The sequence below is a fragment of the Falco cherrug genome, chromosome 1 (genome assembly GCF_023634085.1).
Source record: "Falco cherrug isolate bFalChe1 chromosome 1, bFalChe1.pri, whole genome shotgun sequence".
NCBI lineage: Eukaryota > Metazoa > Chordata > Aves > Falconiformes > Falconidae > Falco > Falco cherrug.
Genome location: NC_073697.1, coordinates 16,991,474 through 17,018,132, shown reverse-complemented (window position 1 = coordinate 17,018,132; position 26,659 = coordinate 16,991,474). Strand labels below are relative to the sequence as shown.

At 39.8% G+C, this 26,659-nt stretch overlaps 1 protein-coding gene across 5 annotated transcripts in view; it reads left to right on the top strand.

The window, feature by feature from the left end:
* Positions 1 to 26,659, top strand: part of WDFY3 (WD repeat and FYVE domain containing 3) — a 185,216-nt gene that overhangs the window by 87,205 nt on the left and 71,352 nt on the right. For 4 of the 5 annotated variants that reach the window (XM_055722688.1, XM_055722701.1, XM_055722682.1 and 1 more), the window contains 9 exons: positions 2,495 to 2,962; positions 4,555 to 4,653; positions 8,345 to 8,538; positions 10,717 to 11,174; positions 13,325 to 13,408; positions 18,641 to 18,818; positions 21,494 to 21,708; positions 23,370 to 23,482; positions 25,036 to 25,267. In XM_055722688.1, coding sequence (XP_055578663.1) covers positions 2,495 to 2,962; positions 4,555 to 4,653; positions 8,345 to 8,538; positions 10,717 to 11,174; positions 13,325 to 13,408; positions 18,641 to 18,818; positions 21,494 to 21,708; positions 23,370 to 23,482; positions 25,036 to 25,267 — 2,041 coding nt within the window. The remainder of the gene's footprint in view (positions 1 to 2,494; positions 2,963 to 4,554; positions 4,654 to 8,344; positions 8,539 to 10,716; positions 11,175 to 13,324; positions 13,409 to 18,640; positions 18,819 to 21,493; positions 21,709 to 23,369; positions 23,483 to 25,035; positions 25,268 to 26,659) is intronic. The other variant, XM_055722709.1, reaches the window with a different exon arrangement.

Sequence of the window (26,659 nt, the reverse complement as noted above, 5' to 3'; positions counted from 1 at the left end):
TTTGATTTCCGTCCCCCACCCTCATTTGCTTTCTGTTAGCTTAGGCAAGCGTAACTTGTGAGCTGAAATCTTGTTTCATCACCAGTGTTCAGAGTGGTGAAATCTGTGGTGTACTTGCAACCACAGTCAATTATGATATGGAGATAAGGTTAAGGAAGTCTGAGGGGAGAAAATGTTTTATAAAAGCAAACTTGTTTTTCACATCCTGTGTATAAACTTAAAATTCAGATAAATTCTAAACTCCTTAGTTACATACAAGACTTAATAGTGACCGTGGAGCTAGTTTGTTACTCAAACTTTTTATGGGATTTAGTAATACCAGGAACACAGGAAAAATTTTTGTGATAGGGTTACATTTATAGATTTATAGGCTAGTGGATTTACTTTCGCTGTTTCTCTTGGATATCTAGGTTCCTTGGACAATGACTTCCTTTCTCTGGTATTGAGAGAGTTCATTGTTCATGGGAATTGTTTTTCCTTTGCAATAAATAGAGAAAGAAGGTGATAGTCACATTCAGAGCTTAATTTCTCCATGTTTTGATAATAACATACTAATTTTTGCTTGAGCTAATCAGCCTTTCTGATACAACAACATGAGAGAACCATAGCCTATTGTAGGCTCCAAAGGAATTCTTTTACTTAATAATTTTCTGGTATTTGTCATGACTTTTCTCAGTTCCTTTTACTTGCTTTTCATTACATTAGCAAGTTGTCTTTTTGTGCAGACAATATTAGCTCATTTTCTTAATTGCTTCCATTTAAATCCTTTTAGTTCTTCAAACCTGAAGAGCTGGTGAAGATTTGCTTTCTTCAGAGGTCCTTATAATAATCAAAGATAATTTATTAATCCACTTGATTGCCTGAAACAACTATTGATAGTAAATCAGAATAGAAAAAGTTGTACCTGTCCCTACTTATGTTCCTGTCACATTTAATAAGCCCTAAATCCCCCTTTCAGCATTTTTCATTGTAAAGAAAGCATGTAGAAAATGTCCTTCTAGAAACAAATGAGTGTGACTTACAATGTAATGTTAATATTCTTTTGGTATGTGAAATTGTTCCATATTAGTTCTCAAGGAAGTTTCCTGTTGCCTTCAGGAGAGATACTGGCAGGGAAGTTGGTGAGGCTAGACACAAAGATAATTGAATTTACTTTCAAATTGGACAACTTAGTTTATAAACAGTGAACAGAGTAGCATTCTACAGAGCATATGTAATAAACAAACATTCTTTGTTTATGAAAGCATTTTAAAATCAGATTAACAGTTTACTTATAGCTTGTTTGAAAATAAGATTTTATTGTTAGAGCATCCTAAATGCTTTGTTTAGAATGTGTTTCAAGTTCTCACTCTTGATTGTTTGGTTTTTGTTTGTTTATTTTTTAAATTATTTTTGCTGTTACTTGTTTTCTGTATCATGGGATTTGTCCACCATGACTTGTAGTGTTCCTACAGAAGTTGAAAAAGTTGGCTTAGAGGCATCTTTTTAGTAGAATAATACCTGCCCATAGAAAATTCTGGGGTCCACAGGGAACACTCATAAATGATGCATTCTTCGGCTAAATGAATGAAATTTTATTCAACTTGAAGGTACTTACGAGAAGTTTGACTGAGCTTTTAAACATGTGAGGTCTTTGTGTGCTACTATTATAGCTACCTTACACTTTACAGCTCTTTCCCTTTGTTTTAATTGCCTAATTATTAACAGTACTGGACCATGCCAAAGCTTTCTTATTCCCAGGCCTGATTGCCAAAGCCAACCCCATGCCACCTCCCGATACTGGTATGGTCATTCATGCCTGTTAATCCAGACCTGAGCAAAAGCAGCCTGTCTGCCTAAGGCAGGCAACTGCCAGCTTTGTGCCAGCCTGTGGTGTTTCTCTGCACGTAGCTCTCTTGTTCTTGCAGGCAACTGCCAAAGAGTGGAAGCAAGAGAATAATTTGGTGGCCATGCATGTTATCTAGCTTTGAATCTGGCTGAGGAGTATTGCTTATTGCTCTGTTGAGTGAGGGGATACAGATGGCTGTTACTCTAAACTTAGCCTGCTGAATCCTTGTAGAGGACAGTTTCATTCTACGTTATGGAGTACAGAACGTGTTACTGTTGCTGTAATGGGTCTTTTTGTGGCCTGGATAGATGACAGGCAGGCTTTGTTTTGTCTCTAGAACTGTATTCCGTTGCACGTTTTAACAATAGGTCAGTTTGTTTGCCTATTTTAAAGAAATGATCTTTCATTTAGCTGCTTATGTAAACACCTTTAAAGATGAAGATGCCACCTTAACAAACAGGAGATTGTAGGTTTTGCAATGTAAGTGATTGTGCAAAGGCTTTTTTTAAGAATCAGTTTTAATATTTGTATTATACGTGACATACACTGTTATTCACACTTATTAAAATGCATGGATCATTATTAATAAGTGTACTCATTGTCTATGGCAATTAAGAACTTTCTCTTTCCTTTTTTCCTCCCATCCCACTTTATTTCCTGATTTAGGTCATAGCGTGAGGAATATTCAAGCATTTTCAGTCCTCCAGAATGCATTTTTGAGAGCAAAAACCAACTATCTAGCACAAATCATCCTTGATGCCATCACGAATATTTATATGGCGGACAATGCCAACTACTTCATTTTGGAATCACAGCACACATTGTCTCAGTTTGCAGAGAAAATTCCTAAACTTCCAGAAGTGCAGACCAAATACTTTGAGATGCTGGAATTTGTTGTCTTCAGCTTGAATTACATACCCTGTAAAGAACTGATCAGTGTGAGCATCCTTTTAAAATCCAGCACTTCTTTTCAGTGTAGCATCATTGCCATGAAGACACTCCTTAAGTTCACCCGTCATGACTACATCTTTAAAGATGTCTTCAGGGAAGTGGGGCTTCTGGAGGTGATGGTAAATCTTCTTCATAAATATGCAGCCCTTCTGAAAGATCCCACTCAGGCACCAAATGATCAAGGTAGTGTGTGCTCTTCCATTTTACTAATACATGTCTTTATTTGGCTGGGAATGGCAGAGGTGAGCACTGAAGAGGAGGAACGAGAGAGTCTGAATATGTATCTCAAGGGCTGACTTCTGGTGGGGGCTGCTGTGCCTTCTTAGAAGCTCAATTGCTTCTCTCAATGTCCTGTGAAAAGCTCAAGGCAAGCTTTAATGAAGATGCTGAATGAATGCAAAATAGTAGCAGTTCGTATTTTCCTTTTTAAATGTTTTTTTCATGTATTGGTTTAATACTTGTTACTTAACATGAAAAGAGCAAGTGAAGGAGCAATACGTAGTATCTAGACCAGGGGTCCTCAAACTACGGCCCGCAGGCCGGATACGGCCCCCCAGGGTCCTCAATCCGGCCCCCGGTATTTACAGACCCCCCCGCTGGGGGTTGGGGGGGGAATCCAAACAGCCACAGATGGCTTCCTGCCACTTCATCCGCGTGCCGGCCCCCTGGTTAAAAGGTTTGAGGACCCCTGATCTAGACTCTTCCTCACAAAAGGTACTTGTGCATTTGATTGTGTTTAGCCTCAACTTTGAAAATATACTATAAAGCATGTATCTGAGCTCTTAATAGGAGTATGTGTTCAAGTTTGCAGACTTTTTTTTAAAGTTGATTCTACATTTTTCTAATAGCATATTTAAAATAAAAAAGAAATGAGTTATCTCCAGAACTGGACATCTCTGAGATAAGCTGCATAGCTGCTTAGCCTGTGAAGCATGTGGGGCCAAGTTCCATATGTGCACGCACACACAGAGAATTTTTTTTTTTTTTTTACATTCTTTATTCAAACTGAAGTTGAGTTAGTTTGCATCAGTGACACATATTTTTTAGTCATAGTTGTTGGATGTTTCACCTGAGTTTGCTGTCTGAAGCTTCATTAGTGAGTGGCAGCAGTTGGTTAGTTAGAAAGCTTTGTTGTCAGCAACTCCATTGAAGAACACAGTAATTCTCACATTCCTGTAAATGAATGGACCGAGCTGTCATCTGATTAGGGTACTGCCTGGGTGCGCATGCCCTTGTGTTGTGGCTTGCTTCTTATTAGAATAATTAAATAAATCTTTTTTTCTGGAGTGTTACCCTGTGTTTAAGATGCCACTTGCAGTGTTGGTTCATCTGTTACACCTGTTGAATCATCAGCACATTTACTGTCATGATGTGAATGTAGTTTTATGCTTTTGTGTGGAACTTCTCTTTAAAGTACTGAATACTGAACAAGAACAGATCCTGTGAAATCTTCAGCCATGGTATGGTTTTGTGGCTTCAAGAAATAGCAGTTGGGGATATGAAACTACACAGACAGCTGCAGTGTCAGCCACAGCTCACGTACTCAGAAACTTCTGTTTTAAATTCTTGTCTTTATAAATACCTTTTCTGAAAATTCTTAGTTAAGCTTTCCCAGGAATGCATGTGTAGACTAAATCTCAATTTGCTTTGGAATATGGTTAAACTGCAGTTCTCTGGGGAGGCAAAGAAAATAAAATTGTTGGTGGAAAGTATCAAGATCTATCTTACAAAAGAATGACTTTTATGATGATTCTGGCTTCTGAAATTATTTTTAGGTGATTCAAGAAACAGTTCATTTGAGGACCAAAAGCAGCTGGCTTTATTGGTTATGGAGACCTTAACAGTACTACTGCAAGGATCAAACACAAATGCAGGTGAGTAGAGAAACTACTGTCAAAATATTTATAAGTAACTCACTCAGAAAATCATGCCTGAAAGCAGAGTAGGCTTGACTTTCTATCTTCAGGCAAGTAATCAAACACACCAAAACGTACTTTATTTTCTGGAAAAAAATGGCAAGAGAGAGAACAGGCAGCATAAACTAGAGCTTTTCTAGTTTTTCTTTTTAACTTCAGTTTCTTTGCTGTTGTTTACCTGAAGGCAACCACAGTACTCCATCATTCTCCAACAATACTATAATAATTTCTAGTAGGGCTTGTAACACAGGTTGTATATTGAAAATTTTAAGCATATAATTAGACTTGTAGTTTGCTGTTGACAGTGCCATGTCTACTTAAATGTCGTTATTATTGCTTGCATCTTTTGTGAAGAAGGCTTTTCATTTTCAAAGGCATATTCCCAGTCACTGTGTATAAATAGGGCTCTGTTACGAGTGTCCTTTTTTAAGTCAGGCAGGTTCATGTTATGTTTCATGAGCCAAGACTTAGTGGCATTGAAATAGACATATGTATGTGATAGACATATGTATGTGAAATAGACACATAGTACGTGTATCTTGTATTAGTAAAAACTGTCTCTGAGAGCTTGAAATAACAGATTGGGAAAGGTGGGAAAGGGTGATAATTGTTTTTAAACCCTTTTCATCTCTTCTATTAGATGAAAAAGAAAGTAAGCAGGTGGAGGGAAACAGACACCACCCTGAGGGACCAGGAAGTTTCTGGCCTTGAAGGCCATGAAACATCCTTATTTCAGCAGTTTGTGGTTTGGTTTTTTTTGGTTGGTTTTTTTTTTTTTTTTCTCCCTCAATTCTGACTGGGGATTTCTCACTTCCGGTTTTGTTTTTGTTTTCATTTAAGTAGGAGAAAATACAATCTGTGACTAATGCTTAAGAATGAAATGCTGAAAATTGTCCAGCTTGGATGACAGCTCACTGTTTAAATGTTAGCTCTTGGGCTAATGATGTAAAGCTTGTAACTTGTTTCTTTTCTACTTTTGCCTGGGCAAAATTTTATTTAAATTTAGGCCTAGTGTTGGAGTAATCTCCAGCACTGTCTGTCCCATTTCACTGTTGTGCTTGTTTTCAAGTTCTATTGTGTTTCAGCTTGTGGTTTCAAAGCATTTTCAAAGATGGCTTTTGACTTCTACCCACTGAGCATTTACAACATCTGCGAGCTTGGCTTTGTCTGTATACTTGATAAGTTAGTTCCTCATTCCATTGGGAAAGGAATTATTCATGGCATTCAAGATAACCACCAGCTGGATGCCCTTAGTCAAAATGGAAAGGCATTGGAGCTAAGCAGAGGTTACTCCAAGCTATGTTTCAATTTGTTACACGTTCAGTCTGTCATTATTGCACTTAGACCATTTTGTCGGATTGCTTATGAGAAAGCTGTGGATGACACTGCCAGAAGCTTTGCTGAATTGGAGATGCTTCTCCTTTGCCACTTCCCTTTTGTCCACCAAGCTACCTCTCCTGTCAATGGAAAGGAAAAAAACCATGATCTTTGATTTACCAGATGAATCTGTTCAATGATGAACCAAGCAGCAAGTGAATTAGGCTGAAATAAGGAGGTTTTAGAGAGGAATTGGTATGGATTACAGATGAATTGCACGAATCAATTACATACTTGTGTATTTATTGCTCAGCTTTGGTTTTGCCATGTAAGAAAAGGCAGAGTCAGAAATGGGCGAGAAAGGAGTGACGCAAAGGCAGGGCTTCCATATAAGGAGAAAATGGGGGAGGAAAAAAACCAACCCGAAACCCAAAAAAGCTCAGGATTGTTTGATTTCTACAGATGAATAGGAGGAGTTGGTGTTAAGTATGTGATGTTAACATCTCTGAAGGACTAGAACTGCATTGTATTTTAGAAGCAGCAGCTGATGGTTCACAGGACTGGTCTATATGTACCTGCGTGGTGCCAGCATCTGTGGAACCTGAGCCTTGTTCCTGTGAGGTATGGATTATATTCTGACTGTGGTAGCATCCACCTGACTTGTGACAAATCCTTGGCTGCTGCTTAATGGTGTTCCATACTGCCTGAAGCAGCAGTACCTCATTGCTGCTTCTTGGTACTGAGTTAATCTCCAAGTATTTACCAGAGAAACAACATGCGGTAGTATAAAACACATCAGGACTGTGGGGTGATGCCACAGGTGTTTCTGAGGACTCTTGGAGAGTTTCAAGGGCCTCATTTCATCAGTAGCTCTCCAAGTTCAGGAGTACGACGGAGCTGTACAGGAGGAGTTAAACCATTTATCGAAGAAGTTGTGGTTGCTGTCTGCGCAGTGTGACTGGGATGTAAGCCCAGTGGCATTGTATCCAGAGGCCAGCAGAGGTTTTAGGTCATCACAGAGGCATAAATAGACATTATGCAGCCTTGCAGTGATTCATACCACACGCAAAGCTTGGCTTCTGATTTTCAACCAGTATCTCTGATAAGGTTTCCTGAATATCGCATAACTGATAACCAAATCTCAAACAAGACGTTTTGAGTGTCCAGACCCAGACAGGCTCACTGGATAGTAGAGAACCTGGACTGAGAGTAGGAGAAGAATGAAATGTTACCTCAATCTCTCTGAAAACAAGAGACCTGACCACTGAGGAGATGCTCTTTGCCTGTAAAGGAATGCAACACACTTAACTGTCTCAGGGTCTGAGACCTCTCCTTTTGCCTTGTCCAAGTCCATACCTCATCCAAAGAACATCAGAGAAAGCAGGAGGCCTGAAATCGGCAATGGATAGTGGGATGAAGACTTGTATATGTACATTAGAGGGAATAAACATTGTCCTGACCAGCTTGTTATTCCTGAACTTGGTCATTTAAACTGCTCTTTTAGTTTATGGTCACAAGGAAAATGATTGCTTTTGGTGCAGTAATGCAGCATTGATCTATTTCCCTACTCTGTTTTCATCTTCAGTAATTAAGATAGGGCAGTATTCTAGGTGCTGTCACTGTGCTAAACACACATTATATGTGCCATGTGTATTCCGGTTTGGGTTTTATGATGTTTTCAGAATCAATTTTGATTTAATTTTCAGTTAATATTGCACATGTGTTCTTCTGAGTATCTAGTAAGCTTGAGAACCATTATTTGACTTAAGCTTTACCTCTACAGTGGTAGGTCTTGCCACAAGAAAACTTCTGTAGAATCTTACAAATTTTGTGAATAGACCAAGTAACTTCTTAACCACTGTTCCTAGTTTGCTTGTCTTGTCCAGAAGCAGCCTAGTTATATTTTTGGCAGTGAACTAAATCAGTATGAACACTATCCTTAACCAAAACAGCATATAGTCTTCACTAAAGATGGAGGATTTGCTGTATTTTTTGTTTCATTTTGTGACTCTGAGCTCTAACTCTGAAAGAGTAACTACTGTTGAGTAACAGAGTTATTGAGCAAATTCTTAGAACTGACCTGCATCCTTGTACTCAACACCCTTAGTGGAAAATACTGTCAGAAGAATGTCATTCAAGTTCCGCTGTTATTTGTGGTAGGAGTGGAAAAGTAGTAGTAAGTCACTAAACATCCGTAGGGCTAAACCTCTGCCATTCAATCTGTAGAAATGAAAACAAATACCTTTCATGTTTTGCTGTTGTCATTAATTGTTACTGATTGTATTTTTCATACTGCTTATGTGCTTATCCCCATGTGCCTCTTTTTGACTAGGTATTTTCAGGGAATTTGGCGGTGCAAGATGCGTGCACAACATAGTAAAGTATCCCCAGTGTCGACAGCATGCCCTGATGATCATCCAGCAGTTGGTGTTATCACCTAGTGGAGAAGATGATATGGGCACTTTGTTGGGACTGATGCACTCTGCTCCACCTACGGAACTGCAGCTGAAAACGGACATCTTAAGGGTAAATGAAGTACTGCTTGGGATTCTTGCTCCTAAACTTCTGTTTTAAAAAAGAAAACATTGAGAAGGGGATTGGATTGGATGGGTGGCATTTAGCTAATGAATGTAGATTGTCTCTAGAGTTGAAACGCATACATTTGATGCACGGTTTTTATTTTCTTCCATCTGTCCATGCCAGGTTTCAAATCAGAGATGAAGGCTAGTGAGTGAGTATGTGTTTTTAGCATCATCACTTGTTATCAGCTTCAGTGGGTAGGAAATGAGGTTCTACAGTTAATGCTAATCTTCCCTAGCAGAGCATTATTCATTTAGAAATAGTGAGAGTACTTGGGGGGGGGAAAAAGCAAGCATGTAACGCTTAAGTTTATTTTCAGTGCCTGCATTTTCCTGTGGCAGATATACTTTATTTTACCAATTTTTTTTAGTTATAAATGCTGAACTAGTTAGTATAAATGTAAATCATAGTGACCATAGTAGAAGATAAAGCTGAAGAACTTGCTTGCTTAAGCAAAATAGTGGAAAGGTAGGAGGGTAAGGCTGTGAGTGGAGGAGAGAGAAAGCTCTCATCTGTTCTCTGTTGTATTAGATTTGCTGTTGCTAATCTAGACCTATAATTTCTTCTTAGAATAGCTAATGTTATTTTTGTAGATTAACATAATAATGTTATTTCAGGATAAAAAAGCTGAGGCAAGTAGTAGTAAGTAAATGAGTCTTACCAGAGAGAACTCTGAGACATCTAGGTTCATCTCTGTTAAAAGGAGCTGTAATACTTCTCTGACAGATAGATGAGCAGCTATATATTATTCCAAAAGACAGAAAGGAAAGCTAGTAACAAAATGATTCATTTGACTCATTTTGTCTATCAGGGTCTACAGTTGGTTTTGAGCATGTCTCATTCATGATACTTAAGGGGAGAGAAAGGATATTGCAGTTCCCCAGTGGACTTAACACCCAAAGTTAGGGTTTCTGTCCTTCATCTGACCTGTTGTATTTATCTTCCATCAGTGCTGCTTTCAGAACTTTTGGTTATGAAACTGACAGCCCAGAATGGTGCAGTGATGTGTTTCTTACTGTTAATCCAGCTTTGGCAGGAAAGGAGATACTGTCTTCAAAGGAATGACAGTCTTAACTATTTCAGTACTCACCTTCTGAGTTCTTTAACAACAAAAAAAAAACCAAACCAAAAAAAACCAACTAGTAAACTCTTGGTCGTGGAAGATTCCCTGTCCCTCTTAGCCTATCTTTCTGTGTCAATAACATCTTTCTGTTGTTTGTGGTGCTTCATGTAGAGGTACTTTTTCTTCTATATTCCATATTCACATGTGGGTCAAACTTTCCGTGACAGCTGGTTTTTTTGTTTGTGTCTGCTTGGGTGGATGGGCTTCCCCACCCCCAAATTTCACAGATTAAATGAGTATTATTATTCTCTAGTGGCTATATTCATGTAGTTTCCACTTCTTATACTGTGGCTTTGTATTTGTTCAGCAAAGAAGGTTTTATCCATTTTTGTTTCTCTCAGGCTTATTTTTGAACAGAAACTCTTAAGATTGGGTTTCACTCAATGCAGAGATTTATGGGTTTCATTATAGAGGAAGGCTAAAACTAAGTGAATTTTTGGACTAATTCTTTGGTGCCGTTATCTTTTGAGTGCTGTTGTGGCTTCATAGCTGCCAAGTGCTTATGCATTGTAGATTTTGAGCACACCTGTGTTAAGATGGTCTGAGGTTTAGATGTCTCATTGCTACAGCCAATTGTTTGCCCACTTTTATTTGAAATTGTTTGTGAAGTATGATGGCAGAGTATATTTCTTTCCAATAGCTGTAGTCTCTGCCTTATCACTAAGGGAATTACCTGGGGATTTTGGGTTCTCTTCTAGGCTTGGTCAAGTCTTTTCTGTTGGAAGGTTTATTTACCTCCTGAATTTCTTATTTCTAAATTAAGGGCAACGCTTTACTTTCCCCCACCACGTTTTCTCTTTTTATTTTGTAAGCTCTTGAAGATGGGGACTCTTACAGTACAAAGCTGATCTTTGGAGACTTCAGGCATTACCAAAGTCTGACAAATGACAGGAGGATTTTGTTAGCATATCAAACAAAAGCAGTCCTACTTTTTTCCAAGCTGTTTGTAATGCCTGCTGCTTTTTTTTCTTCTTTGTTTTGATTGTTTGTTTTGTCCATAGGCCCTCCTCTCAGTGCTGAGAGAAAGTCACCGCACAAGAACTGTTTTTAGAAAAGTTGGTGGATTTGTGTATGTCACATCCTTACTCGTTGCTATGGAAAGATCTTTGTGCTCACCACCTAAGAATGGCTGGGAGAAAGTAAACCAGAATCAAGTGTTTGAACTGCTTCACACTGTGTTCTGCACATTGACTGCAGCAATGCGCTATGAGCCAGCCAACTCTCATTTCTTCAAAACAGAGATCCAGTATGAAAAACTGGCAGATGCTGTTCGATTACTTGGCTGCTTCTCAGACTTGAGAAAAATAAGTCCCTTGAATGTCTTCCCTTCAAATACACAACTATTTCAAAGACTTTTGGAGGATGACCTAATATCCCTGGATTCTGTGTCACCTACACTAAGACACTGCAGCAAACTTTTTATTTACCTCTACAAGGTAGCAACAGATTCTTTTGACAGGTATGAACTTTGCTGCTTGTTTTTATTATTATTTTTCTCTTCCTGTTGTACCTGCCACCCCCACCCCCCCACCCCCCTGCAGTATTCCCACAAATAGTTTTCGTTGAATACATTCATTGCAAACTTTTGTATTTCTATTTCAATTGATTTCTTTGTTCCCTCACACCAGTGAGAGGAATAGAAGGTGTCAACATCTGACCAAATATTGACTTAGCTTACTGGTGTTCTCCAGGGTATGCAGCGTTCTCTCTGATGCTGAATGTTTTTGTCATGGCAGCAATTAGGATAGGGGTGTCAGTTTATGGTTACATTTGATGTGTTGAAGCAACCTGTTGATTGATAGGCAGACTGTCTGGTTGCTTTGTTGTACAGAACTACTAGATTTTTGTATTTTTATTAAGTCAAATGAAAAATTGGGTTTTGAACATCACACCTTAACTTCATGTTTTCTTTGATATGGGACTTTAAGTAATTAGATAATTTAATGACAAATTTAGAATCATAGAATCGTTTAGGTTGGAAAAGACACTTTAAGGTTGTTGAGTCCAACTGTTAGCCTAGCACTGCCAAGTCCACCACTAAACCATGTCCCAAATTACCACATCTACACATCTTTTAAATAGGGACAGTGACTCAACCACTTCCCTGGGCAGCCTGTTCCCATGCTTGACAGCCCTTTCAGTGCAGAAAATTTTGCTGACATCTGATCTAAACCTTCCCTGTTGCAACCTGAGGCTTCTTCCTCTTGTCCTGTTGCTTGTTACTTGGGAGAAGAGATGGACCCTCACCTGCCTACAACCTCCTTTCAGGTCGTTGTAGAGAGCGATAACGTCTCCTCTGAGCCTCCTTGTTACTGAACACATCTAGACTAGACATCTTGTTTTAGATGGATTGGTATGTTCTTTAAAGTTCTAACTAGTCTGTAAATTACTGGGTTTTTTTAATTTAACTGGGAGACTCTCCTAGAGTTAAACAATTAGAATTTAAATTATACTTGAGATTTGAAATGAACAGTAATATGTGTCTTAAAGTTGATTCAAAATCACAACAAAACTTAATGAAATATGTATTGAAGATTGGCTTGTCTTAAAATAGTTCTCGACCATAATTTAAGGTACAAAAAAGTAAATCACAGGTCTAAGCTTAGTTTCTGGGACCTTGGAGCTTCTGCACCCCAGCTATTTATACATGTGACCCTGTTTTAATAAGATGGGCTACCTAGTTAGTCAAAACAGGGTCTGATTTTCCAAGTGTTGAAGGTATGGCTGTGTACATTGAGGTATTAATGGAGCTGCCCGTTGGTCAGGCTTTCTTAAGCTAGCTGACTAGTAGTACAAACTTTGTGTTCTTGCTAATGAACGTTTTAACATTTTGCCTCCAAAGCAGCAAATCTTAATGCTTTTTTCTTGCTTAAAAAAAAACACCCCACAAACAAAACATAAAAAGAAAAAACAACAAACCAACAACATACACACCCACCCACCCACCCACCCCCAAACTAAAAGCCAAAACCAGAAATCAATCTACTTGATCTCATTTTAAAGTATCATTAAGGCATTTAGCTAGGGGCAGGGAAAGGCATATTAAAAATGCGTTGGATGTACTGTAGAAGTTATAACACTGGCTGACAGTAGAGTATGAAGGGTCAAAGGGGTAAGTAAATCCCCTGGTATTGTTTGCATAAGTTATCTCATTAAGTTCATTTTTTGGTGTTTTTTGGCTGTAATCTTCCATGACTGCATTCTTTCTTCTTAAATTTTCTGATCATCATTCTTCCTAAAGTTTACATTGCTTTTTATTTCTTACTCATGTTAGTTATGCTTAATTTACTGAGGTTTTACTTTCTCCTCTCAATTTCCACTCTTCAACACTGAAAGATGTTCTGTTTCGCTGGTGTGGTCATATCAGTAAACCTCTGCAGAATAATGAACAAGCGCTGCAGAGTCCTACTGTAAAACAAGCATATGTTTTGCATGTCCATGTTTTACCTGATGCGTGTTGTTCTGTAGTGTCCTTCGTCTCACCTGTGTTGTTTCTGAAAAATAGATCCTATTAATGGTTTTATTGGTGCTTTTGTAAAACTAACAAGCTTATGGCTTCTGGTTTCTTCTCTAACCTCTCTGTCCTACCCCTGTCTGTTTTGTCTGTAGTCGTGCAGAACAGATCCCTCCTTGCCTGACAAATGAGACTTCTCTCCCCTCTCCCTGGGGTACGCCAGCTTTGTCCAGGAAAAGGTACCGACCCTTCAAAGAGAAGTTGATCTCACTTCTGATTTCTCTCTCACTGTTGTGTTTCTCAGTTTTGGGGGAATTTTTCTCTCAAGTTGCTATTTCTTTCTGAGGTGTGCATTTTCACTTGTATGTTTACTGAATAAAATAAATGTAAAGGTATGTTTCGTAGTGACTCTAACAGATGGGATTAAAGATGTCTCCAGACTCCTGAAGCACTGCATGGAGTTCATGATTCAAAACCAAATAAGGTCTAGTATAAGAAATGATCTAAGGGAGGTATAAATGACACACTCAGGAGCAGTTCAAAGTAGTTCAGACTATGCTAGTAGACCAATTAATACAGCAGGATTTCTGTTTTCTTGACTGATTTATCAAGAAAAGATACTTTCAGTTGGAAGGTGGATGGGGTGTTAGTAATTGCACAGAATGAAAAATAAACAGTGAACCTGTCAGTACTTGACTAACAAATGATGTAGAGGCATGCTAAATTAAAAGGTTTGAAAAGCAAGCACCAATAGCACAATTCAGAAATCCTAACATCTACTTCCCTGCCAAGCTGCTGTCTTTTCTTATGCATCTTACTGTCTGATAGATTATTTTCTCTTAAAAAAAAAAAAAAAAGTTTACTGATTCAGCAATAGTGTGACTTACAGGCCTGTGCAAATAAAGAAAAGGAGATTTTTCCTGGAGCCCCTGTGGAAGAGGGCAGCCATTTGTTTTCTGAAAATGCAGGTTAGGCAGAGATTTGCTTCTGACACTAAAAAGACGTTTGAAAGAATAGGTTATCTGAGGTGCAGGTGTCATGTGTAGAAAATACTATCATTCTTCCTTGGTGTGTGGCTTAAAATATGCCACCAAGTTTCGTATTTGGAATGTAACAGATTTTGCTTTTGGAAACTGCTTTGAAAGGAAATGTTTGTACTTGAGCAAGTTAGTAAAGAGAAGCCTTTTTTTGTCTTTCTGAGTGATATTACCCAAGTCAGGGACTGGCTTGGGCAAGGCAACTTTTCCAATAAACCAGAACATCTTAGACTGTCATTTCCTTTCTTTTCTGACACTGAGGCATTTATGAGCAAATGCAGCAACTGCTGTTCACAGAGGAAAAACCTTAGCTGCCAAACTCCTTTCCCTCTTGCTTACTCTGAAGCAACTTAAAGGAAAACAGCCTCCTGTGGAGGATTTTACTGCTGCAGCTCTGATATTAATCTCTGTAGCATTATGGATTGCCTTTTCCTTTACTACATTTTGCTGTTCTGCCAGGTATAACTGGCATGGCTGCTGAGGTTCACTGAATTACTCAAACACGCAGGTACGCAAAGGCTTGCAGCAGAATGCATGCAATGCGTGCCAAGCAGGAGCTGACTCCAGGGCATAATGAATAAAAGTGTGCCAGATGGGTAGCTGGTGCAGCCTGGTACTTAAAATATAAATATATGTATATATGAAAGTTATGTTAGGCTTCCTGTGTGGTTTTTTTTGTAGTACTGAAAATGAAATCTGAAAGCCATGTGATAAAAGGTGAGTTAAAGATTGGATGGTTTAAAAAGTCAGTATCCCTTGGGATGCTTTGGGCGATTTAGGTAAGCACCTGTATAGTAATGTGGGTACTTGTTGAGGTGAAGGAGTGTGTTTGATATGGATCTTAACAAACAAAAAAGGCCTTTGGGTGATAACAAGTTGTGTAAGACTCCAAGCAAAAGTGCACAGAAAGAATCATCATTCTGGCCTGTACAACTTTTCAGATCTCTTCTGTAAAGCATGTTTTCAAGTAAAAAAACAGACAGGGCTAGGCTTTTCAAAAGGTCTGTTTGAGCAGCTGTCACTTTCTCACAGTTGTTCAGTGTCATGTTTGTCATTCCTGGTGAATTCAGTGCCAATAGCTGGGATCTTCCTTCTTTCAAAAATAAACATTTTAGTCCAATGGTATTTTTTTTTTTTTTTCCTCTTTTAAAATGTCAGGTACAGTCAGATTCTGTTGAAATTAACTCTTCTGAGAGAAGTGTTTGCGCTTTTCTTGTTTTCTGTCTCCTTTACTTTGTTTCCTGGGATCTCCCTTGTTGTTGTGGCCTGGATTTCTGCCTTTTGACTCTTAAGACAAGCGCCTGAGAGAGCGCCCCGTGTTGTTTGCTAAAAGAGCAAGCAGACACTATGCAAACAAATGATTCTTACAATCAAAAATAGTACAGTTCTGGTTTTGATGCACACAGTCTAGAATGGTTCTGGATACATAGATGTGCTAATATTCTCTCTCAGATACTCTGCCACTTCTCAAAACTGTAAATTCCCTGAGGAATGGTGTCCTCCAAGTGTTATCCTTATGTAAACAGAGTAGGTAGGACTGCTTAAGCACATGCGTTGGGATGGGAGTGCATATGTGTCCCCCCTGCTGTCTGGAGTGCATTGTTCTTCTACCTCTCCTGTATAATTTGAATGAAAAACTACAGCTTTGTGCTGGTTGTTTGATAGCTGGAGATTTTGGTAGAAAAAGCTTACCTTGACACAAGGCACACTCCCTCTCGCTCTCTGAGAGGATGCTTTGGGCCTGACAAGGTGAAGTAGAGAACAGAATGTAGCTTTAACTTTAAAATACTTCAGCCATTGTTTTCACAAAGTTTGGATGGTGATTATTCTGGGGAATGATATGCAGGGGGTTTATCTATAATAAACCTTATGTATTTCTTTCCAGATGAAAATAGTGTTATAATTCTTATAAAGATTTGTACTTAATTATATAATTTAAACTTAAATATTTTTTTCAGTTTTATTTTTTGTTAAATTAGACAGATGTGTGAGCTGTCTGTCATCTTCAGGTGCCTTTTTCCATTGTCTCCTTCTTCCCTTCTTCTCCTTTAAAAGGATCCTAAAAAAATGTGTAAGCATGGTTAAATTTATTTTTTGCAGGTTTTGCACTGACCCATAGTGCAAATCCTTTGGCAGGATTTTGTAGGATCTATTTTATTTTCCCTGCCTAGGAAATCTTTTTGAACTTTTTTTGGTTGTTTTGATACAAGTGTTCCTTATATAGAAAAACCAGAATGTATTTTAAAACTATGTGGACACTTCCAATAATACATGCTTGAAGGACATAACTTTTACTTCGATTGCTAACAGAAAAGCAACTAGGCTAGCCTTGCCTGTCTTCCCTTTTCAGTTTGTTGTATGTAATATTGAAGTCTAGACCGTTTCAGGCCAGGATCATGTGCTTATTCATGAATCATACTGAGCAATGGCTCATGTTTTTATCGGGCTGTCACTGTACTACTGTGTTACAGCCTCAGAGTTTACCTAATGAGGTGAATGTAATAGTGCAGATGAGAGTGCTTAGAAATAAAATTTATGCTTAAAAGTGGATAGAAGCTTGATCTTCAGGAGTGTATTGGGGAGTGGAATTTCACTAGACTGAAGAGCGTTCTAAAATACAAATGGATGTTGAGTTTTTAAACTGTGTCCTTTAAAAGTTGCATTGAGACACTCAAGGTGACATTGGAAAGCAGTAGCAGTTTTCTTCAGATGGAGTGCTAGGATGCATGAGAAACAATTGCCCATGTTTCAGTCTCTGCATTAAGACAGAACAGGGTTGAGATAACATCTCTCTATGACAGTATTTACCAATTGTTCTGCTGTTCTTAATTCCACTTAATTTTGAAAGGCATAACAAAGCTGCCTTCTGCCTGCCAGATGTTTCAGTCGGTGAGTCTGCTAGAGAAGTTTAGGAAATTGATGGTTAGAGAGTCTGAAAAACACTAGAAAAATTTATTTGGGCAGGCTTTTTTTTTTTAGTGGTTACAATAGAATTTCCATACTATTTCATGTTTGCCGTCAGTGTTAGCTGAATAAAGCATCAGTAATTTCATCTTTCTTCCAAAACTCTCTTTTAAAAAGTGCTCTTGGATTGTTCAGATGCAGAGTTGTTGATCTGCTATTAGCCTTTTCAATAGAAACACTTTTGTTGGAATGTTATTTATCCAGCCTATTTTCCAACCAGCACAAGAAGGTTGTGCTGTACTTTCTAGTGTCCTGTCTTAGGCTAAATAATCCATTGCCTCAGCCTTTCTCCACAAATGAAGTTTCTTGCTGGGGTGGGTACAGGTGTGTTTGAGATGCAGCGTTCAGAGTGTTTAGGACAGAATTGCACTTGCAGCCATCCTCGTCTCCCATCTACGTCCTGTTTTTCCCCCAGGAGAAAAGATTTCCTAGTTGGAAGTGCCTAATGGGTGAGGCACAGTGAGTCTCCAAGTGTTATTTCTGTTAGAGTTAGGGGTTGGGTAAATCTCTTGTCAATGAGAACACGAGAGAAAGTGTCTCAACTGATTTGATAGGAAGAGACCCGTTTTTCGCTGGATTCACTTCTTGTAAAACAGCAGGTGATATTTGATCTGCAAGAAAAATGGTTACACAGAGTTTGTTTTCTTTCTTTTTACATATAAGAATATATGTTAAATACTGTAAGAATATGGGTGACTTTGGTTGTGGTTTTTGTTCTGTTTTCATGGTGAGCGTGAGCCTTTCGAGCTGTCTTTTGCTTTGAAAGCAACATCTTGAAAGCATATGTTCAGTAAGCTGCTCATGCTGTTTGTGTGTTGAATCTTCTGCTGATAGAAAAATGGCATCAAGCTGATAACTCTGAGTTTCAATGAGAAACACATCTACAACTCTCAGCACAAGTGGTTGCTTCTAAGTCAGTGTCAAAGCCTCTTTTCCCTTGATCAGAATAAAGCAGCTTTATGTAAAACTAAATTGCCATAGCAGTTACAGAAAGACTGAGATCATACTTTCTGTTCTTGTAGGCTAATCAGAGATTGCTGAGCATTTTGTGATAGCGTGTTTTGTAGTCAGTTGTTAATGAAAAGCAAATGGGGAGAAACGTATTCAGAGATGAATTCATTCTCCAGAACAGGAGCAGTGATGGCTTGCATGCTGCTGTTGCTGTGTGCTGCTACCACAACTAGAATGAAAAGAGGGAGGCAATAAAGGCAACCTTTCCGTTCTTCAAACTGCATAGCACCTGGGGAAAAGGCTTCTGAGTTCAAGCATAGTTGAGAGATTGAAACTCTTCCAGTTTGTCTTTGGGGAAACATGTCCAACAGGTTTGAGAAGAGGAAAGTACTTGGTCTGAGGGAAGAGAAGGGAGAGGGGAGTAATGTCTATAGGCCAGTTCAACTTTACATCTGTTTGAAATATGCAAAGCTCGTAATAGATGGGTGTTGTAACCACGGGATGTTTTCTGTCCTGCAGGCATGCATATCATTCTGTTTCAACACCACCTGTTTGCCCTCAGAAAAACATAACTGATATGAAACTCCAAACAGGACCCACATCCATACAAAGCTCTGATGCAGTCATTATCCACCCTGGTGCTATGCTCGCGATGCTGGATCTTCTGGCCTCTGTTGGATCAGCTACACACCCAGAGGTAGGGAAAAAAATTTCTGCTGTCTTAAGTTTTGAGAGTGACTGGGAAAAAGGTTGGCTATGGCAAATAGGAAAACAAATTATGTAGTCTCATTTTGTGCTGAGAAACTAATACATTTCACAGATGAATAACTGGTGACTTAGAGGACTGATAGAAATAAGTTTATTTCATAGGCTTTGTTTTGTTTTGTCTCTTTCAAACTCCTGGCAACAATGTAAATTTAAAGAAATTTCTGCAGTGACCATCAGATCAAGTCTCTAAACACTGTGATTAATTCACATTTTCCCTGATGTATTGTGTTAACGTGTAGTATGAGGAGGACATGGGATTGGACATTATGCCTTGCTGTGTATGTGCTGTTTGAAATAGGTGGACTGTGTTCTACTTCCAAAATTCTATGGCCTCCTTTGTACAATTCCCAAAGCAAAACCTCTACTGGTGGTTTGGATGTAAAGGATTTGTTGGACATTTTCTGGAGTTTCTAAAGTATTTCTTGTTTGAGATGTCTTCCCTGAAGAACACACTTTCTTTAAATAAAAAAAGTAATTAAAAAAAAATCTGAAAGCTTACAAGAATTACTAGACTTGACTCCTCTTTCTTGTGCTCTACTGGTGATCAGTGTGGCAACTTTCTGTCTTCGGGGCATTAATTTGACAGTTGTGTTGCAGATATTTTAAAATTTGTAGATGTAATGATGGGGAGCAGAATGAAGCCCCCATAATCCAAGGGGAAATGGTCAGTGACCTGCTGCTCCACTTGGACACACAGACAAGTCTATGGGGCAGGACGGGACCGCCGAGGGTACTGAGGGAGCTGGGGAACCGCTCACTCAGCCACTTGCCATCATTTACCAGCAGACCTAGCTAACTGGGGATGTCTAAGTTGACTGGAAGTTACCAAATGTGGTGTCCGTTTACAAGAAGGGCCAGAAGGAGGGTCCAGGGAGCTACAGGCCTGTCAGCCTGACCTCGGTGATGGGGAAGGTTACGGGGCAGGTCATCCTGAGCACCATCACGCAGCATGTGCAGATCAGCCCGGGGATGAGGCCCAGCCGGCAGGGGTGTATGAAAGGCAGGTCCTGCTTGATGAACCTGATCTCCTCCTGTGACAAGGTGACCCACTTCATGGATGAGGGAAAGGCTGTGGGTGCTGTCTACCTGGACTTCAGTAAAGCCTTTGACACCGTGTCCCACAGCATCTCCTGGGGAAACCGGCTGCTCGCGGCCTGTACGTGTGCGCTCCGGGCTGGGTAAAAGGCTGGCTGGCTGGCCGAGCCCAAAGGGGGGTGGGGAATGGAGCCACATCCAGCTGGCGGCCGGGCACACGGGGTGTTCCCCAGGGCTCAGCGCTGGGGCCAGTCCTGGTTCGTGTGATCTGGGTCTGTGATCTGGGCGAGGGGATCGAGTGCACCCCCAGCGAGTCTGCAGCCAACACCCGGCTGGGCAGGGCTGCTGATCTGCTGGAGGGCAGGAGGCTCTGCAGAGGGGTCTGGGCAGGCTGGATCCACGGGCCCAGGCCACTTGGATGAGGTTCCACAAGGCCGAGTGCCGGGTCCTGCCCTGGGGTCACACCGGCCCCACGCAGCGCTCCAGGCCGGGGCAGAGCGGCTGGGAAGTGCCTGGGGGGAAAGGGCCTGGGGGTGCTGGTGGGCAGCCGGCTGGGCATGAGCCAGCACCGTGCCCAGGTGGCCAGGAGGGCCAGCAGCATCCCGGCTCGTGTCAGCAACAGCGTGGCCAGCGGGACCAGGGCAGTGACCGTCCCCCTGCACTGGGCACGGGTGAGGCCGCCCCTGGAATCCTGTGTTCAGGTTTGGGCCCCTCGCTGCAGGAGGGACACTGAGGGGCTGGAGCATGTCCAGAGACGGGCAGCGGGGCTGGGGAAGGGGCTGGGGCACAAGTGTTGTGAGGGGCGGCTGAGGGAGCCGGGGTGTTTAGCCTGGAGAAAAGGAGCCTGGGGGGGCTTATCGCTCTCTGCGACTGCCTGACAGGAGGCTGTAGGCAGGTAGGAGTAAGTCATCCCAAGTAACAAGAAGTAGGACAAGAAGAAACGGCCTCAAGTTGCGCCAGGGGAGGTTTATACTGGATATTAGGAAAATTTCTTTATGTAATTGTTGTCAAGCATGGGAACAGCTTGCCCAGTGAAGTGTTTGAGTCACCATCCCTGGAGGTATTTTAAGTAGATGTAAATGGGTCACCTGGGGACATGCTTTAGTGGTGGACTTGGCAGTGGTAGTTTAACGGTTGGGCTCCGGAATCTTTGGTCTTTTCCAACCTAAGTGGGTTTATGATTGTGTGTTAAGTTACTAGAATTACCTTAGCAGTCATAAAAGTTCTTAGTATAGTCTAAGCATGTAGAATTTCTAAACGGGCTTACTTCTTCTGGCAAAAAGGAAAGGTTAGTTTAACCCTCCATACGTGCATTGTTTTTCTTTACAATAGTTGTGTAATCTTTCATATATCTTATTATCCTTTTTCATAAAGAGACAGAAATGTTTCTTGACACACAGGTGTACACACACACACACACACACATATATATTTAAGTACATGACATTTTCTGTATTTATTGCTAATGGTAGTTTGTTTTTAATTATTTTGCATAAAGGCTTTCTTTTATTTGCCTTCTCAGCTTGCATTCTCTCAAGCTGTGTGCTTTTTTTTTTTTTTTCCCCCCAGCATGCACTGGATCTCCAGCTGGCAGTGGCCAATATCCTGCAATCTCTAGTGCACACAGAGAGAAACCAACAAGTCATGTGCGAAGCTGGGCTCCATGCACGACTTCTACAAAGATGCAGTGCTGCTCTGGCTGACGAGGACCACTCACTGCATCCGCCACTCCAAAGGATGTTTGAAAGGCTGGCCTCCCAGGCACTGCAGCCCATGGTGTTGAGGTCAGAAAGATAGCATTGAAGTCCACTGAGTTGAGCCCAGCTGCCTGCACTGTCGCTGGCTGGCTGTAAATGGCTCAGATTGTTAGCATAAGTGATCTTGTGTGGTAGTGATTGCATGGGATGCTGTTTTATTTCTCATCTGTCTTGCTTCTGTTAATAAGCACGTAACCCTAGACAAGTAAGGAATTGGAGCGGGGGGGAGAAGGGAGAAGTTTTGAGTGGGGAAATCTGTTTGGTGTTTATCCACAGAGATTGTACTGAGTTAAATGCTTGCTTTCTTCCTGCAAATCTTGAGAGGCTATCAAAAATGCTGTTCTTGGCTGGGTCCTGCAGGAAGAGGAAATATGAGGATGGTTTCCTTGACTTTTCTGTGCAACATTAAATACCTTAGATTGGAAAAACTTCAGGCCAGGAGTTGTATTTAGAACTTTAGTTTGTGTGAAGGAAGTACAGAAATGCAGTACAAGAGGTATTGGGAAGTGAATGCATAGCTTTAAACAGTTGATCTTTCTGCATATTAACGCAAGTAGGTTTGTACATCTATGCTAGTTCATGAGCATATTTGTAACCATTTGTTAAATACCTAAACAGTTGTATTATAGTTTGGATTGCTTGCTAGATTATGGGAGACTTTTGTGTAGCCTTTCAATATAAAAAAAGGGGGCTTATAGGAATGACAGAGATTTTTTTTTACCAGGGCCTGCAGTGACAGGACCAGAGGCAAGGGTTTTAAACTGAAAGAGGGTAGATTTAGTTTGGACATAAGGAAGACATTTTTTACAATGAGGTTGATGACACTGGAAGTTTGCCCAGAGAAGCTATGGGGTACCCCATCACTGTAAGTGTTCAGGTCAGGTTGGACAGGGCTTTGAGCAACATGATATAGTGAAAGATGTCCCAGGCCACAGCAGAGGGGTTACACTAGATGATCTTTAAAGTTCCCTTCCAAGCCAAACCACCTTGTGATTCTGCAGTGTCAGCTGGAATAAGGAACTTAACGGTATGATCTCCTATGGATCACTGACTGGCTGATCTGCAGCCGGCACAGCTGCTTGGTTCATTTCAGTAGCATTTAGCTACATCAGAAATGATTCTGCAAGGAACCTTCTTGCTGGTAGTTGCATTGCATCGCAGGGACTTAAGCTTCCCTAAGCATAGGCACCAATAGTCTAGGTAGCTGTAGATACAGATACTAGAACTATCTATAGGTGTAGATGTTGATAGCTGTGAAGTGATCCCCCAGCTAAATAGGACACATAGGTAAAACAATATGGAACTCACTCACTTCAGCCTTCTGGTCTGCCTTCCAGATGCGCTCAGCTTGCCAAATGTGTATCGGTGAGCATCCTGGTGTTCTCCTGTAGGATGCGGGAGCCTCCTGCCAAGTCTTTGGAATTAAGAGAAGGGAATTGGGAGCTTTAGTGAAATTGTTCAGTCAGTTGAAATAATGTCAACTTTTGACAGCATATGTTCAAAACTTGAATGGTTTTGAAGGATCAAATGTGTTTCTTGTAATTATGCATTAGTTAATTTTCTTAGTTAAAAGTGACATTTATTACAAGTAATTACTACCTTTTTTAAAAAATGGTATTAGAATGGGTGCCATTCTGGGTGAATAATTAGACAAAATGATCTGTAAATTTTTTTATTCTCTTTCTTAGGGAATTTTTACGCTTGGGAAATCCTTTGAATTGCGGAGCTTGGGACAAAAAGCTGTTGAAACAGTACCGAGTGCATAAACCCAGCTCACTGAGTTTTGAACCGGAGATGAGAAGTAGGTGCTGAAGTGCTAGGAATTTTTGTAAAGAATGCTTCACTGACATCCCCAATTGCATACTTACGTAAAATTTGTAGATAAGCATCCATAAAAACTTAACTTCACTCAGCTTTGTCTGAATGGAAAATCAACAGAAAAGCTTGATTGGGAAAATCTCTAAAAGCAGAGGGAACGTAGTACTTGTATTTAATCTATATCCAGTGAGTTAATTATAATGTTTTACTTTAGGAACAGTGACTGTTAAATATGGTAGTAGTTTGCTTTTAAGTCTTGAGTAGATACTGAATTTGTAGTTATTTAACAGTAAAAGGAAAAATATTTTTCCCAGATACTTTCATGTGTACGTCACATGTCATTAAATCTATGTAGTGTCTCTCATGGGTTCAATAAGATGTCAGATAAAATAACTTAAATTCCTACATGTAAGCGTAATTCAATTTATTTCAGCTAGACTGAAGAACCTGGCTCATTGTTAGCATCACTAATAGTGAGAATTAAAAAGAAAAAAGAGCGCAATTTACCTAATCTGGCAGAATTTCAATCTAATAATATTTTCTCTTATAAAGAGGTAGAATTTGGAGTTGGAACACCCATTTTTAATTATTTAAAGTTGAGCAGTCCCTTTTTAACTATTCATTAATTTTTCGTGGCAAATATTTGTAATGTTTTTACTCATTGCTTGCTTTCAATATATGTACTTTCCTGGTATCTTAAAATTGAACTCTTTAGTAGTATGTGGTAAGCATGTGTTGAATTAGTAGCACATAGTAACTTAAAAATTGCCAAGAAATAGGACACATGTAAATCATCTTTAAAAAAGAAAAAGGTGTGTGTGTGTCATTTTTAGTCCTGAAATTAACACTTTGGGAAAGTATTCACATGGCATTTTCATAGGATATTCCTAGATTATAGATATATATACATATGCATATGCAGTAGTAATTTTCATCATAATTTTGTGTGGTATCTTGTCATGGAAGTTCATCCATCTGATAGAATACATCATATTCTTTTAGCAGTTGTGCATCAGCTCTGATTTTCACACTGGAAAGTTAGTTCTGGTTTCCAGCCATTTAACGAATCAATCTGATAAACTGCACTGAATGTAACTGATGTATTCCTCCAGCCGATTCAAACCTCTCTTCCAACATGTGCTCTTTCCTGTTATTATCCATGAGTTGTAGAGCTTGGGAATAGCAGTTCATGTAGTATTATGAGAGTGTCAGTAAAAGGTAGTACAAAGAAATCAATTGATAAGTTTCCAAAGCATGTGATATTTATTTCTATGTGTCAACATATTTCTGTGTGGTTTTACCACAGACTTTCTGTAATACCTAGCACAAGATACTCATCTCTCTGCCTCAGCTGAATGTTTTTATAATGAGAGCAATACTCCCAACTCATCATCTTCTTAACTGAAAGGCAGGACTAGTCGATGATGATTGACAATTCAGCTATCGTGTTGGAAGCAGTACTTGAAAAGTCCAAATAAATAGCCTAAAAATGCCTCCCTCTTGCAATGCTGTGTTGTTTCTTGGCTTCTACTGTAGATAGCATGGTTACCTCAATGGAAGGTCTGGGTTCTGACAGCGTCTTCGGTTTGCATGAAGACAGCCACTATCGGATAAGCAAGAGCCTGCTCAAGCCAGTAGAAGGGAGCACAGTACCCCTGACGAGAGTGAAGTGCTTGGTCTCCATGACAACCCCACATGATATCAGGCTTCATGGATCATCAGTTACGCCGGCCTTCATCGAGTTTGACACGTCTCTTGAAGGGTTTGGGTAAGGTCCTACAGTTCTCCCAAGTAACATGGGGCACAGTGCAATGTTTTACTTTCTTCTTTCAAATAAATACTTGTAGTTTTTATTGGACTGTTTGCAAACCAGAAACAAATTAATTCTTTAAAGAAAAGAAAAGAGTACTTCAAGCCGCTTAAATTTCCACTCTGTAATTCATTAATGCCTTGAAACCAAATGCTTGCTTGCTGTGTGTGGAAGTTAGAAGTAGGTGTGTATCTAAATGTTGATAGTATGTTCTCAGTTCTGGATTTCACATGCCTTTTTAAATCAAAGGAACACCAACATACCCTTGCAGAAACTCATTAGTTGCTAGGATTTACGCGCAACATTTGGATGGCTCAAATGCTCTGTAACCCACTTAAAATTGCTGAAGAACTTGGAAATGCAGAAGTGGACAAATTGGAAATACAAGTAAAGCAGAGAAGGGAGTTATGTTGAGTCCAAATAACTGGAAAAAAATGTTTATTAGCTGGAGGTGTAGCCTGAATATAATGCTTAACTCATTTTGTTCTTTTAGTATGCAGTATCACCTTTTCTTACAGTTTTTCTCTCTAATTAAACACTTGCTGAGTAAGGCACTTTGAGTATCATGTAATATGATTTAACTTGACTGTTCAGAAGATGAAAACATGACACCTTTCTCAGCTTCTATTTAAGGAAAGTGTTTTGTCTTTTTGTTTGTAAAAATGGAATAGAAAAACCTCAAAATACTCATTCTGTTCTGTGCTTAAGGGTAAATATCTCAAAAATTGCTATAAAATTTCAGACCAATATTATATGGAACAGGCATTCCTTAACTGCCTGGTGACTGGTCCTTAGGCAGAGGCTCGCAAATAGGCTGAAAGCCAGGATCTCAGAGAAGGCAGTGTTGTGAGGTACATGCAAGTTAAGACAATTGGGAATGGCACCTGAAATAAGTAATTGTTCAGAATTTCCCAGAAGCTTGGTTAAAATCTTAAAAACCTTGACTCTAGAAGCTTTATTAAAAGGCTTTTAGTGACATGAACCACCAAAAATGACAACTGATGTGAAGCCCAAAAGTGTGTGACAGATTCTTGTTTGAGATGAGTAGCTCCTCAATGGTTTTTAAAAGAACTTAGAAGAGGTGGAAATGATCGGTTTTCCACAACTGTGCTAAAATTTCATAAAACCAGAAACAGTTTGACCTGACAGAATTGTTCATCTTGTCTTTTTCTTTCCATCTTCATATTTTTATTATATATACTACTACTAAAATCTTTTTTCTGTTCTGATGTGGCCTTTGACAGAGCCAGTTCATCTTAGTGCACTTGTCCCAGTTTATTTGGGATGACTGGTCTGAGAGCAGAGTCCAGCCTGGATATATGGGAGCTCTGCTCTGCATTCTCTGTTCAG